The sequence below is a fragment of the Opisthorchis viverrini genome (assembly GCF_000715545.1).
Source record: "Opisthorchis viverrini unplaced genomic scaffold opera_v5_16, whole genome shotgun sequence".
Taxonomy (NCBI): Eukaryota; Metazoa; Platyhelminthes; class Trematoda; order Opisthorchiida; family Opisthorchiidae; genus Opisthorchis; species Opisthorchis viverrini.
In genome coordinates, this window is record NW_008751672.1 from 169,392 (window position 1) to 183,311 (window position 13,920).

At 41.9% G+C, this 13,920-nt stretch overlaps 1 protein-coding gene across 1 annotated transcript in view; it reads right to left on the bottom strand.

The window, feature by feature from the left end:
- T265_12798 (hypothetical protein) overlaps positions 1 to 13,920 on the bottom strand; it is a gene marked incomplete at both ends in the record, with an annotated part of 44,725 nt that overhangs the window by 15,145 nt on the left and 15,660 nt on the right. Inside the window, one exon of the mRNA XM_009165576.1 lies at positions 3,772 to 3,891. Within this exon, the coding sequence (XP_009163840.1) occupies positions 3,772 to 3,891 (120 nt within the window). The remainder of the gene's footprint in view (positions 1 to 3,771; positions 3,892 to 13,920) is intronic.

The following is a 13,920-nucleotide window of genomic DNA, read 5'->3' on the forward strand; positions in this document are numbered from 1 at the left end:
AAATTCATGTTTATCTCGTTATAAAAGTTTTCCCGTGTACTATCAGCTTATCCTAGGGTTTTGCGCGTCACCCCAATACTAGTACCTTTCCGTTGTATTTTCCTAGCTCAGTGGTAAGAGCGCCGTTTCACTGGCCGGAAGGTTCGTGGTTCGACCCCGATATCTGCCACTCGACTTCCTCGGTCAAGGCTTGGGGAACCTGTCATCATCCAAGCCCTGTGCTTCTTTCGGATGGCATGACACATAATCACCGAAAGGGTGCTGCAGCTGAACGATACAATTTTTTCCAAGCCATACAAAGAGTGGCGAAGTAGTTCTAGAATTTGGAGTATACAATGCAAAGTCTGTTAATGTCTGTTCTGTAGCCTTTCTCTTGAGCACACAGATAAACCAATATGCCACCTGCGTCAGAGTAAGCGCTGGTTAGAGTTCATATCTTGGCACCGGTTTGTTTTCTCAGGGCTAATGATCCATCAGAGCCACTTCAGGGATATGAGCTTCTCATTACTTGTCAGAAGGAAGTTAGGCGATAAGGTGTGAAAATTTCAATACCTCACAGCCAGAAGAAAGCCTCTATTCTTATAAACTGGAAAAAGATGTTTATTGATCGGTAAAAATTGATCTGTTAGCATTACTCTGCGAAACGACTTTAAGCGATATTGCCACTCCGAAAACCCCACGCCTCTCTCCGTCCGACAACCGCCATGAACTCACCTAATGACTGTTGCACTATAACGGGATGCGGTGTAAAGTATCGTCAATAATGTTGAGTGAGGCATCTATGGCGTTCGTTTTATATTATTGGTATAATTTTTCGGTCGCGAGGAGTTGGAATAGGTCCCCATGGCTGCCGATCGACGTACCTTAACTAATCAACCTCTAGAACCATCCCAGTAAATGTGCCTACATTTGGATCACAGGCAAACAAGTCACATCTCCTCACAAGCCTACGACTACTCCTTAGTAGGCCAAATAGGCCGGCAAGGCGACACGGTGGTCGCTGGAGCTTTTCAAATGAGGAAGACAAAAGCGAGACAGGTCCGATCATCCAAGGGCCTGTCTGTGCGCGGAAGGCCACAACAAGCCGTCGAGGCATCGACGCGGATTTCATGGCCTGATCTTTAGAGCCCAAATTGAAATCGCACAGGTTAACGACAAGGCAACTTGATGATACGTACAAACCATTCACCCAAATTAGATAATGATTCGACTGGACGGTAAAAACCAGGTTACTAACAGTGTCACCATAACTCAAGTATCATTCAATTACAATTGCGAGGCATAATAAACTCGGAGCAGTCTGGAGGTCTGAGCGCTATCAATTTAGTTTGATATGTTAATTATTGCGAGAGTTTGAGGCCTTTCTTCTACAGAAAAAGCACTGTGAATGCGACATCAGTTGACTGGATGAAAACAAAAGTGATTTAGTCTGTCAGAGTGCTCCACGGATTCTTCGATAGGAAGTAGTGCGACATTGCCATCAATGTCATATATTACGATAAACTCACAGAGATTCATTGAAAAGTGTTTGAAATTTCACTAATCTAAATCTATAAGGATTTGGAGTCCGAATCACTGTCACTGGCCATAATAATGTGACTACCCGCAACTCAAACCGCCGCAGCAATCGTCCCTACGCAAACTCCGAACACTCCATTTGATCTCCAGAACACAAGAGAGAAGCATGGCGCAGAGTTATGGCACAGATATTCAAATTTCACACAACCATCGTTGCTTTGCATTACCGGGTCACTGGATTTCCCTAGCCACTTTAAAAAACCATTTAATGGATGAATGCAACACAGTAGCAGCCAAGGAAGCCTAAATCCTCAGCGGCAGAGTGACATCCAATCCAGGGATGGATCACATCGCTTTCGATTGTGGTCCGCGATCATTGATTGAAGCAGACAGATGCCAGAATTGGCAAGCCTAATGGAGAGGCCCACTGAATGTTTTAGACAGAGTATGATACGTGGAACACCCGCCTGCAAACTTGGTACCGAGACGAAGTATAAGCCCTGTGGTGACAGCTATAAGCTCTTGGAGCAGCGGTGAAAATCCAGGTGGAAACCATTTAACATATGAAGTACGTAAACTATTCTTGGCCTCAATAAAGACTGTTGGGTCCGCGCCACTTCTGTTGCCTAGGACAGTTATCTTTTCACAGACATGACAATACAAATCTTTGGGGGAAAAGTACACATCCTGGATGAGAACATTAGGGATTCGTTTTCACTAACCAGTGTACTACTTTATGAAACATGCAGTTGTTCCAAATCGGTTATTTTACTAAAGTCATTCCCAGTGCACATTTGGTACACGAATTGTAGGCGGTGGTTTGGGCGAAGCGTACTTTGTAAAATACGCCAGGCGATGGACTACAAAATCCCTCTCTCTCTCTCTATCTGGGGATTTCGTCACCATGACAACTCATCATGATCGAACAGTTGAGTGTTCAAGCTGCTAGCCGGAAGAAAAGACTCTGAAGTTTCGTGAGATATGCACTAATGATGACTCCCGATAAGGATGAAACAGCTGTACACAGGGTTTGTCGGCCTCTCACTTGCACGACGAAACCTCCGTTAACTCGTAAGTTTGTTCAGGTTAGCCCAAATTACTTAGCCGGTGGAAGAAATGCAAAAGAGATATCAGAATGAATAGGATGGAGAACAAAGCTTGGTCTCTGTCATTGTCTATAACAGGAAGTCAGATTCTTGGTTAACGTGTTTGTTATGAATGACTCTCTACATGGCTTTATAGCAAAACAAAAAAATCACAGCCGGCTAAACTGAGACTCATAAAACATCTTGTAGAGCAGAAACAGGTCCACCTCAATCTTTCATTTGGGGAAAATTTCACTTTTTGTTTTGCTAACCTGGAGACAGAGAGCCATGACTGACCTCACCAATAAAACCACTGATCTATGCTTGAGTTTTTGTTTCACCCTCACAATCAGTTTCCAGCTGAAAGCCAAGGTGTCAAAGTTCTATCACAAACTTCTGCGTACACTTGTATGCTCATGCCAATTATCATTTTTCGAACGTCGATAAGTTGCTTGTCAGACAGAATACGGTTGCGCGTGATAAAGCTGCAATGGGGAGTGAAACAAGTTGTATCAATTGCCATCACATTATATCTCGCTAAGACTGAATATTCTACAGACAATGAGATGCATCTCGAACCACCTAACGGGGAAGAACAATTGAAGCCGGGTTGGAATCCTGTTACGTAGTCCACGGCTGTGTGTTTAGAAGAAACAATACCAGTTAGGAACTTGAATTGATTATTAGTCAACCCAGCTGCGTCCTCACAGTTGACGATGACAAATATGTTAACATCTTTATCTGTAAAGTCCCACACGTACCACAGAACGCAAGTGACTGCTGTACATCTTCGTATACATTGACAATTTCTTGATCTGATGAAAACCATAGAAGCCAAATTGTTTATTGAAATGCAGCCATGGGGGGAGTTCACTTAAACTGTCTTCTTGGTGTTGTCGATTTTCATGAGACTGTATGAGCATAACGTGACTGTTCACAACTCCTGATGCAACTCCACTAAAACAAACTGTATTTGGTAGATGATTACTTATTTCTAGTTCTTGAAGTATGAATCTAGAGTTGCAGCACATTTCTATCGAGTAATAAAACGTTCTAGGGAGAATTGCTGTCAATTTTGAAATGAAGGGGTAAAATTCGCAAAAAGGGTTTACTTACCACTGCTCTTGTGCGAAAAAGAGAACATTTTCTGCATGTAATAAGAACTTACCCAAAACGCGGCGTCGCAAGCGAGGCACCAGGATGAACTTTATGCAGATTGCAGCAATCACGCCACAGCCGCAACTAAGAATAAACACCCCGTACAATGGGATGCGATCGAAATGCAACACTGTTGAGTAGAAGGTAAGAGAATATCGATTATGCGTCGCTTTCATGCCATTTGTAGTTTCGGGCAGAAAAATGAACGATAAAAGTGAATATGAGATTCATATAGGACGTCGGTAGGCATCTCAGTGAGGGATAAAGTGGGCGGAAACTGCTGGAAAAAGAATAAATAGAAACTTGCCAATAGTATTTATCAGGAAGGTCAGGTTCCTGAGGGTAAACCCAGGACGCCCGGAACCTGCTGCTCCAACAAAATCTCAATGGGAGAGCCGGAAAGCATCCAGACCAGTCAATCATTCAAACAATCCAGCAAAAGCTGATGTGTGTTCAGGCACGCCACAGAAGCGCGACCGAAAGTGATCAGCGTTTAGGCATTTCATTGAAGCACGATGGATGTTGATGGGCTTTCACTAAACGTTTTTCGGACAGTCTGGACGTTGTAACTTTTGCACTTGCATGCACTCGTCTGTTTGGAATAAAGCTGTTGTGTGCCCTTGTCAGTGAGTTCTTTTCTCGCACCGGACACCAGAGTAGAAATAGCAGTTACATATAACAGTTCTGTTCCTGGAAGATGACGACTTTAGCTGATAGATGGATCCATCAGAACTTTCTGCTGTACAGCAAATGTTTGGAAACTTTTCGATCGCATGAATTCATTTTTTGGTGGGGAAAGCTATTATCCTAAATAAAAGGCATCCTACCTAAGCTTGCATACAGGTTTCAGAGTACCAGCTTCTTACTGTGCACACACCAGGCTATTGTAAATTTTGCACAAATGATTATGGTATTTCTTACATTTTCAAGATTTATTGAACTCCGTATAGTCAGCTTTTTTGGTATAGCAAAGTACTTCCCCAATGAAGTATTTTGTCTTCTGAATGTTTATTCACTAAAAGCTATATTGGTGACTAAAATGGCCAAAAGCTGGTGTTAAAATTATCGAATCACATATATTCTCACAGATCATCACTAGTTGGCGGTTTGCGAAGACCTTGATTCGGAAGCAGCTCAACTAACAAAACGTCTATTACGTTTGGTCTCCGCGAAGCTGTCAGATAGCAATCAGAGGTCTTGTCACACACTACTGTTTACAAACTGCTCGGGTGAGTTAATTTGTTCCAATAATGTTGGAGCTTAAGAAGAGTAAGTGGTTAAGGTTCACAACGAAATCGACCAATTAACACTTTAACTGAGTGAGTGAAATGACTTTGTAACTGAGTAATGTCTCCTTGTTGATTTGACTGTTGTGACATTGGTTGAGATCGCCTCTGCTAATCCAACCTTGCAGAGGGGGTGAACATGACTAAGAGCCGTTGAGACCCTCCCATCTTTCCCTTCCATCCAGAAAGAGCTTCAGCAAACACAAACAGACGGGACATTGGACCGCTATACATAAAAACATGGTCAGTTCAACGTGCTGATTCGAATGCATTAATTACAGATTTTGACATTTGATATTTGATACCATGGTGTATTCAGGATACACGTAATGTGTTTCTAAGATACTCACGATCTTGTGGCCTCTTACGATGAATTAACCGAAAAGAAGAGGCTATCAGATAACCATGAAACTTGGTAATGCTGAGATGTATCAAGCGGTTTCTCATCTCTTATTCCCTCTTTCGATCACATAAGCCTTCATTTATCCCTCAAAGCGTTTCCGTCTTTCTTACACTCAGTGTATCCTCTGAATCTACTGCGTTGTTGGAGTCGGGAAGCTGAACGCTTTAATGCCCAGCAACCTTTCCCTATTTGGCACATGAAGTAGTCACTGACCCCTAATTTTGTGCCAGATACTAGTGAAAGGAAGAAGGTCTTCGCTGCGGAGATAGTTATTAGGAAATGCTAACTGACCGGTTACAGACCATTGAACATGGTAGCAAAACTCTAATTTGCATGTTATTTACAAAAACTGGACACATCTTCTCTCGAACGCGTCTTCTTGAACTTTCTTGGAGATTCATTGACTCCAATCATTCCTAGCTCAAATCCAAGCAAATGTTACGCAACAGATCTCCTCTTTTCAAAAGACGCAAAGCAAAATTCCACGAACTACACATACTACTCGCGTGCCTCCCCATCAGTGGTATCATCGTCACACTAGTAACGCAGTTGGTGATCGTAATAAGCAAAGTCGACAACAACAAATCCTCCTATTTGATAATTTCCCCTTATCCTATTGAAGGTTTACTTGAGTGAACGAATTTTCAATAAGCAGTCAACTAGTCTTCACATCTGCTTTACGGCAATATTTGAGACCATCCCCATCCGTTTCGGAAAATCCCCGGCATACTTTGATAACTCTGACAACCTCAAAGTGGAGGAAGTGCCAAAGAACGGCATCCTCTTAGTCTGTAAAGAACTGGTTTGAACCCGAAATGCAAAGGAAAGATGTATTTAAAATAAATCGTTTTGGTAGGGCACGTTTTCCGGCAATGGGTTGTTTTCTTGCCAAAGGATGTCTTTTTTCAACCGTACTGTGTTGGTTTAATTTTCTGTCTGTTGCTAGATAAAGTAATGGTTCTGTAACTAATGGCTTGGGGTTAGCAGTGATGCAGTCCTAATGACAGTGAACCGTACAGAAAACGAATCTTTTTCAGTAGTGATTTTTCACATATATATATATATATATATATATATATATATATATATATATATATTGCCGTGTTCTGTCCATCCAATTAGGACTGGATAATGCATATTGAAAAGTTCTGTATCCTCGTTTGTGATAATAAAAGCCGAAATCCAGAACATAGATACTTGAGAACCACAGAGTGGGATTCACCCGGAACATGTGGCACAATGGCCAAGTCCAAATGAAACTTAATTCATATTCAAGTATTTCTGGTGTCTTGGTTTGTATGTCTTCCATGCCCTTCAGACCGTTTGAGCTTCCAGGTACAGTTTTTTACGACGGTCACTTTCCTATACCAGGTGTATTCATGAGTTGCAGCTCACATTACGGACCGTAAGTACGCTACATTAATCCATTTAACCCCGGAACAGCCTGGGTACCGGTACTGTGAAGTAAGTCAACGACTTTATCGAAATATCAAACTGAATTGTATAGGTCCAGTGAGACAATATTATTAAAATTTTCATGACTTTGTGGATAAACACACCTAATTTTATGGCTTGGCTCTAGTAACAAAGACTTCTAGTTTTGTTGGAGTGAAAAATGAATTCACAACTATTTTCAGTCTATGGCATGCAGCTGCTGTTCACTGTATCTCTGGTGACCTGAAGTTATATCCTTCGTTGGACATATTTTCGGCGGTGGTAGACGTGTAAACAATCCGGCCTTAGGTGGTTCGACGGAGACCGGAAACACATCACGGTGTCTTGCTAGACATACTAAGCGAATATCAGTACACTCATCAATCAGAACAATCAAACCAACTTGGTCGGAATGGGTTACCAGCGGTCCGAGTAAACGAAAGCTAGTAAACAGGGCTTAGACGCCATACAACGATAAATTGGTCTTTCTTAGTTTGATTCCTATTAGTTCAGCTGTTTATCTTACAACGAATGGATCTGAGTGGTAAACACATTTTTTCAGCTTATCGCAGACAAGCGCAATCGAGCTGGAATGAAGTCAGGTAAAAACCTACTACGACAAACTTCCAACGAACCGAACTTGCTCTAAGTGGATCCTAAACAGTCCGCAGCAATGATTCTCACGGGCGGTGATGTCGTCATTTATAGGGATGAGAGTAAATGTAAGGGACGACAAAGCAAAACCGAATCGTGTTAGGTGATTAAGGGCAATGTAGCTGCCAAATATCGTGATTGTTTGTGGATTCTTACGAACAGTCATTATCGCGCCTCCAGCTCTCTTGGATCTGCGTAGTAGGTCGTGAGTGTGGGTGGAAAATGTGATCTGAACTAGTTCATTGCTTGCGATCTTGCTAGCATACGCTGTCGTACACTCGGTAGTTAGTGTTGACATGCTAGATAGGCAGAGTGTAGTGCATCAGGATATTTACTTAACTGGGTGAACTGTTGCGGTGCGGATGATCAGTTGCTCCTGGAGGACTAGTGTACAAATGCGCCCACTGCAGAATCAGCACGGTCCTGACCACTGCTTGCAGTCATGGGAAGAATGATGGCGCATATTTGAGAGGTAGACACTTGAGTACAACCCCTTGCATTTTGAGTCTGAGTTCTAATACCTGTCAGCAGAAGTTACACCCATTATATGATTTTCGGTCGTCCATTAAGCTTCCGATGTTGAGTGATTCAATGTTGGTGTTGTAAGCACATTTCAGTCGAGAGGTTCATATTGTTATTAAAGAGGCGCGGTCAAGATGTGTAAGATTCGGACTTCCATCAGCTAAAACGCATCAAACAACTCTCTCGTGGCCACTTTTGATCATTTCTGTCACAAACTCTTTTTTTTGAATAAAGGAATTACCGCCTTGGTAACAACAGTACGATTAATATCCTAACCGTAGACTTCTACGCTACTGACCTAATTAGCTATCCTGTATATGGAGGTAAATATACACTCCCACAGGATGCATCACTATAAATAGATGTCAGGTATCAGCGCGATCAAAGTCTGAAGAGATCTAAGTGGGTCATTGGAGTTGTTGTTCGTTTTACAAATGCTGATAAACGTATATTACTCTCACAGTTCGTTGACGCGGCCTACGCGGTATATTCTGAAAGCTACACAGTGACCTGTGGTTAGAAATTGATTCAAGTGTTTTATCATTCCTGTGGTCCATTTAAGCTCACCTATGGAACGATTTTAAAAAAATCAATTAAAAATTTTCAGGCACAATATGGGCTATTATCGGACCAGACCTACTTAATGAATTACTTGAGGCGGAACCTATGATGGAGTGTCATCTACCTTATTACTAGTATGGAAACTAGACAGTATGTGTGCGGATCCGTCTGTCATCAGAAAGAGGCCCCTTTATCAAGAGCTGTATATCTTTGTTCCGTTATTTAACTTAGCTAGTTTCGAAAGATCTGGAGGTACTCACAGAACTTGCATGCTGGTTGCCCATGGTTTGGGTCCTATTTTGGTGTCTTTTGCAACAGATTTGGCAATGTGTTGGAATATGTTTAGCTCGGACGCGTTTATTGGTGGTGTATCAAGTGGTTGTTGATCTGTTTGCCGAGGTGGGCAAACGAATTGCAAGTCCACATCCACCTGATTCTTTACCAACGCAACAAACATGTTTGTAAGTTATTCTGAATAGAGAAACCATCTTTATGAAGGACTGTAAACGAGAATCTGAAATGCTGAAAAGATCTAGGCGAAGTTTTGTCGCAATAAATTGGGTGTCTTCAAAGTTTTGAAAGAAGAAGGAGCCAGTAGTACCATTATTGACCTCAGCGGTGAACTCTTTCTTATGTGTGACAGCCAGAAAAGCAAATAACCTAGTACTGGTGACCTGACGATTAGGTAAAACTGGCGGACCCGTTCAGATGGCTTCAAATTATTCATTCTTATTGAATTTGACCAAAATATGTGGTCATTGCGAGGATTCTGGCTCACATAGGCTGATGACGAAACTGAAGCAAAACGCGGAGTTTTGAAGGATCCATGACATGCTCTGCAGCCAGATTATTTGGTTTAGCCCTCCTGGATCGTTGAAGTTTATGGAGATTTCGAGTAGCTCTGAGATACAGGCACAAAGAGTGTTGTCTCGAGGTTTGCTCTCTGGACAAACAGAAAATTCCAAACGGTGCCTTCAATCTTTGGGATCTAGTAGTTAGTCCGAGATCGAAGGGCGAATGAAGGATTGGATCAGAGTTACAGACATCTATGCTCGATTTATTTTGTTCTACCCTAGGACAGACTGTATCCGAGAGCTGTATGTCTGTAAAACCTTGTCTAAACGTTTGAGCTCCTCCATGCAATTGTTTCTGGATGAAAAACATTTTGCGATGTGTGTGATCGAGACTGTCATCATGTTCTTTCTGAGGCATATTCGGCTTGCCGGCTCAAAATCTAAGTAACGATCCGCATGTGCTGGATTTTCATGTGAGTATGAAGTATTGATAGAAAATCCGCAGTCTCAATGGATAATGGCTTTATTTAGCACGCATGTGTAGCATGGTCTCAGAGAATTTACAGAGTGCTGTATGAGCCCATGGAGCATAAACATTGAATACTGAGGAGGCCTTCACGTGCGACTTGGAAGAACGTGATGTTACCCATAGAAACTGAACCGTTTCGGGTCGCCGTTTATTTTCGGGGAATAAACAGCTATAATTTGCACAAAAATTAATCAAAATGTTGTTTCCTAAACCGTTTGTTATTTTGACATTCGGAAGTAAATTTAAAAACCCATCTATAGGTATATGGAGATTGCTGTTACCGTAAATAAATGTAGGCTCGACAGATGGTTGCAAGCTAGAGACCCTGAGGTTAGATGATTTGAGAAAACTACAGGTGACCCTGGTTAGAGACCGCAAAGCGATATCAGTGATGTTTGTCTTTGCAAGCTTATATTCGGACATTGGAACGTCGCCAAATTCCATTATATTTCCGCTTAAGCATCCACTTAATGCTCCGCTACGGGTGTAACGGTGATGCTAATAATGGGTGGCACGTGCATAGTATGTTTTCTCGTAAATCCGCTTTGCGTCTGTTGAAAAGTGAGATCTATTGTGGAATTTGTGGAGTCGCTTTGTAGCTTTTTCTCGGATTTGAGAAACAGACAGTGAACGTCCAGGAAAGTTCAGGAAGACGCTTTCAGAGAGAAGATGGATACTCAGTTTTTGTAAACAAGACGCATGAGAGTTTTGCCTCCCTGTCCAATAGTCTGTAACTGTTCAGTTGGCATTCTCTAATAAATAACTCCGCAGCGAAGGCCTTCTTCCTTTCACGGGTTTGATGGCTACACTGCAGCAAAGTAAATTGTTTGATCTGGTTGCTGCATTCGGTAACGACGGTGGTGATGATGACGACCACATTGAGTGAAAATGCGGTATTGCTTAAGTAGTGCCAAAACATATCATGACTTCACAGAACAAGCAATGGTGTGGCCAGAGTGGAGGGCCATTTATGGTGTTGATGTTATAGTTATTTACCTTAGTATCACTATGAAAATCAGAGCAACGAGAGATAACGAAAGCATCGCCCATAATATCAACTGAGGAGGCCTTCACGTGCGACTTGGAAGAACGTGATGTTACCCATAGAAACTGAACCGTTTCGGGTCGCCGTTTATTTTCGGGGAATAAACAGCTATAATTTGCACAAAAATTAATCAAAATGTTGTTTCCTAAACCGTTTGTTATTTTGACATTCGGAAGTAAATTTAAAAACCCATCTATAGGTATATGGAGATTGCTGTTACCGTAAATAAATGTAGGCTCGACAGATGGTTGCAAGCTAGAGACCCTGAGGTTAGATGATTTGAGAAAACTACAGGTGACCCTGGTTAGAGACCGCAAAGCGATATCAGTGATGTTTGTCTTTGCAAGCTTATATTCGGACATTGGAACGTCGCCAAATTCCATTATATTTCCGCTTAAGCATCCACTTAATGCTCCGCTACGGGTGTAACGGTGATGCTAATAATGGGTGGCACGTGCATAGTATGTTTTCTCGTAAATCCGCTTTGCGTCTGTTGAAAAGTGAGATCTATTGTGGAATTTGTGGAGTCGCTTTGTAGCTTTTTCTCGGATTTGAGAAACAGACAGTGAACGTCCAGGAAAGTTCAGGAAGACGCTTTCAAAGAGAAGATGGATACTCAGTTTTTGTAAACAAGATGCATGAGAGTTTTGCCTCCCTGTCCAATAGTCTGTAACTGTTCAGTTGGCATTCTCTAATAAATAACTCCGCAGCGAAGGCCTTCTTCCTTTCACGGGTTTGATGGCTACACTGCAGCAAAGTAAATTGTTTGATCTGGTTGCTGCATTCGGTAACGACGGTGGTGATGATGACGACCACATTGAGTGAAAATGCGGTATTGCTTAAGTAGTGCCAAAACATATCATGACTTCACAGAACAAGCAATGGTGTGGCCAGAGTGGAGGGCCATTTATGGTGTTGATGTTATAGTTATTTACCTTAGTATCACTATGAAAATCAGAGCAACGAGAGATAACGAAAGCATCGCCCATAATATCAGTAGCATAATTATGACACTGGAAACCCCTTTAATGACTGCTGACGGAACTGACAAGGTTCAGGAAAAAACAGTGAAGCTAGTGGCTTAAAGAAGAATTACTCAAGCTGGTGTCGCGCAAGAAATGCGAATGCATCCAACAGAAATAAACATGGAAAATCGTTTACCCCAGATGTTATCTCAGAGAGTCAATGGTACGGGGGTTTCACTGTGGTTCTGGTGAAATTTGTTGGCGAAAACAAAACCAGGCTTTAACTGGTTCTTCATTTTTGCACTCCTGTTAGAGACTTAATGGTTTACTCTTACCTGAAATTCCGGGAAGTAGGTTTCACTAAGTTAAACTTAAATACACCACTCAAACGTTTTCTAAAATCCTTCTACGTCAGCCTTATGAATAGCGTTCCCTCAAGAGATCAGGCTGCGATATCTCGAATATATTACCCACTGAAACACTAGGCGGTTCTTGTGAAGCACATTCGGTTGAAGAATATCATAAAAGGGGTACTCGGCGAAGATTATTTTGGGCCTCCTATGATGGTCAAATTGGCAAGAAAGTAGGTGAAACGCGCCACCATTGGGTACGTTCTCTGTCCGTCATACGTAAGCGAAAGTTTCCACTGGTAACGTTATTACGATGAAATTTCGAGCACCCGATATGAGGTTTCAGTAGTCAAACTGATACTGAACATCTGTGCTCAAAAGGGTGTTTTCACTGATCATCCCTTGTGAACTTTCAACAGCCCGCAAGCCATTATATCCGCACAACTTTTTTCATTCCGCATAGGCACTGGTCGGTACAAGCTTCCTTCTCTAGAACCTAACCAAAGGAAGATGGTGTTAGAAAATTCCAAATTACTACATCATCTTAGGTGTCCAAGAGTAACTGAGTAACGGAGACATATAATAAGAATGATTCATTGGATATGCAAATCCCTGAGGATAGCTGCAAGTGCACCTAAACCGATGTTGAATCCAAAGAAAAAATAACCATTTCTGCATAATCCACATCCTTCGTGGAAAGAGAGGACAGATAGGCGCGACACACTTGTCATGACAGGATCGCTGTGCAGCGCGTTCTGGAACGAGAATTAGACCACCCGTCAAAAAGACTTGATTGGCTTGTTTTTTTAACTAACGATGTATGGGAAGTTCCGCAGATTTGACTGTGTTGAGGTTGTGCTCAACACTGGCTTCGCTGCTTATACTGTACTTCTACAACCTCGTTTGTGAATCGGATAAAGCCTACGCTGCAGGCAATGATCACTTCTTATTCATTCGATCTTTGCTTGAATTATGCCAACAATATGCAGTATTGCAAGTTCAGATAGGACAATTTTATGTATGCCTATTATTAAAAGATGTGCTCCAGGAGTGTTGATCCCTTCCTCGGTAAAGGGGTTTTACATACGTATCCATCAGTCAACATCTGCATGAATATCCAGAGGCATATCAAATGTTAGTGACGTATCTAACAATGGAGTGAATCCACAAATACGTTAGTCCACAAACTCGTGGGGGTTTGGATTGGCCTTTGACGTCTCGGTCATTTGGTAACAGACAGACAGATTGTGACGTGAATTGTTTACAGTTGAATAAGCCATTCCATTTGTTGCTGTCTGAGAGGTACAGGTTTATTTCGACGTAAGAAGGATACACTATTTAAGAAAGATTTGGGGTGCTGAGATGATGAAAATAAGGCATCTTTCAGCTGTTTTACGTCGTCATCTCCGTAAGCAGGACTAGGCCAGTGGGCAAAATAGTGCTTCACTGCCACACAAATAGGGAAAAAGTAATTCCTGCAAAAGTGCAAGAATGAATGAGAGAACTGGAGAATTATTGAAAGAGACCTGCGTCTCTAGAGAAAATGTCCAAGATCGAGGACCTACATCTTCCAAAGCTACTAAGGTGAACATATCTTAGCATCATTTTGGAGCAAG